Raw genomic sequence first — 1,677 nt, 5'->3', positions numbered from 1 at the left:
GGGGATTCCGCGGAGTATCCAAGCGTGCGAGGCAGGAAGGTGGAATGGGCATAAGAGCCATGGAAATATGCCCAGAAGAGCATGCGGTGAAATAAGACCAGCTCCACACTCAGAAGGAGAGAGAGAGTGTGTGTGTGAATGGAATGCTATGTTTCTCTAGGAAGGGAGTCTGGGACTCCCGTGATGCTCATCACAATTCGCTGTTTTCCATCTGTTTGTGTGCTGTTGTTGTTGCTGCTCGGGCACCTGCTTTGTTTGCGAGGCTGGCGAGACGCGCATCCCCCTCTTTGTTTCCTGCTCTCTCCTCTTCTCGCTGTGCTGCCCCCCCCCCCCCCCCCCNCCCCCCTGCCTGAAGCTGCGCAATGACGGTTGAGGCAACGACGAAGTCCGGCGACACGCTCCAGCTGGACGTCGCGCAGGACACCGGCTTCGGCTTCTCCCCGGGCGAAATTGTGCATTTCTCGAAGAGCCTTCGCAACGGCAAGGTCGCGCTGATCCGCGGCAAGGCGGATGGGCTGCTGTGGTTCTCCGTCTTCAGCACCGCCGAGGAGGCGGCGGCGCCGGAGGCCCTACGCGCCCCCGTTGACACCGCCAGCTGCCGCGCAAGGGAGGAATTCATTCGGCAGTTCGGGTGGGTGCTCGACAGCAAGACGAATGCCGCGGCGCGAGGCGAGGTGTAACTCTGCGCGGCGCGCCGTTTTAAGGTGTTGTAACTTCTCTCCTCTCCTCTCCTCTNAATGCCGCGGCGCGAGGCGAGGTGTAACTCTGCGCGGCGCGCCGTTTTAAGGTGTTGTAACTTCTCTCCTCTCCTCTCCTCTCTCGGCGTCGGTGTGGCTGTGCATCTGTGTGTGTGTGCGTGAGGAAGAGAGAGGGCGGGAATCTCTGTCTGTGTGTTGGTGATTGTTGATGAGGCATACTCCTGTTGGGCGGCCCGTGGGAGCGTGCGCATTGCAGGCTCTCCTATGTGTTGCTGCAGGTGCGCGCAGTCTCCTGTGTCCTTTTTGCTCTTTCCCCCCACCGTTCTTTCACTCGCTTGCTTTCTGCTGCTGTTCTTCTCTGCTGTTGCCCTCTCGCAGTGTGAGTAGCGATAGGAGAATGCTGCGCAGGAGCCGTGCGGCGCCGTACTACTGGTCGCGCTACCGGATGCCGACGCAGATGCCGCGGTTCGACGGCCCTGCCCCCGTTGCGGCGCCGCAGAACATGAACAGCACCAAGACCAACGAGTTCATCGACCCTATCGACGACAAGTTCCCGTTGAGTATCCGTGGCCCGCTGGTGCGGCCCGATGTGCCGGAGGATCAGTACGTGGACAGCTGGTACGTGTGCACGTCCATGACACACCACCTTGGCGACTACCGCCCGTGGAGCGCCAGCGCGCCGCCCAACGCGTACCGCTTCCGCCCATACAACGAGTTCGACGCGAAGGGGCGGGAGTACGTGCAGCACATGCGGCAGTTCGCCCGTCACGACCCGCGGCGGTCGCGCGGGAAGGGCCAGAAGGGCTTCCCCTTTCGCGACGCGTACCTGACGAAGATGAACGAGGCGAACAGCACAACACCACCGCCGACGCTGGAGACCACCATGGACCGCGCGGTGCGGGAGCAGCACCAGCACGCGCGCGTGTTGAGCCCACTGGAGGAGCAGCGCGACGTGGGCCGCTGCGAGAAGCCGCTGCCG

General features: G+C 62.5%; 2 protein-coding genes across 2 annotated transcripts; both read left to right on the top strand.

Moving 5' to 3' along the window:
- Window positions 1-362: 362 nt before the first annotated feature.
- Window positions 363-680, top strand: DQ04_17641010 (hypothetical protein; the record flags this gene model as incomplete). The annotated part of the gene is made up of 1 exon (XM_009317616.1): window positions 363-680. One exon carries the CDS (start codon window positions 363-365, stop codon window positions 678-680), a length of 318 nt encoding a protein of 105 aa, XP_009315891.1.
- Window positions 681-1,095: 415 nt separating this feature from the next.
- DQ04_17641000 (hypothetical protein) lies at window positions 1,096-1,677 on the top strand (the record flags this gene model as incomplete). Its single annotated transcript, XM_009317615.1, has 1 exon — window positions 1,096-1,677. A coding segment is annotated over one exon (582 nt), but the record flags the coding sequence as incomplete, so codon positions are not given.

This window comes from Trypanosoma grayi (genome assembly GCF_000691245.1).
Source record: "Trypanosoma grayi strain ANR4 Tgr_1764_V1, whole genome shotgun sequence".
NCBI classification, from domain to species: domain Eukaryota; phylum Euglenozoa; class Kinetoplastea; order Trypanosomatida; family Trypanosomatidae; genus Trypanosoma; species Trypanosoma grayi.
Note: the sequence above shows the minus strand (reverse complement) of the source record. Positions and strands in the feature narration are given on the sequence as shown.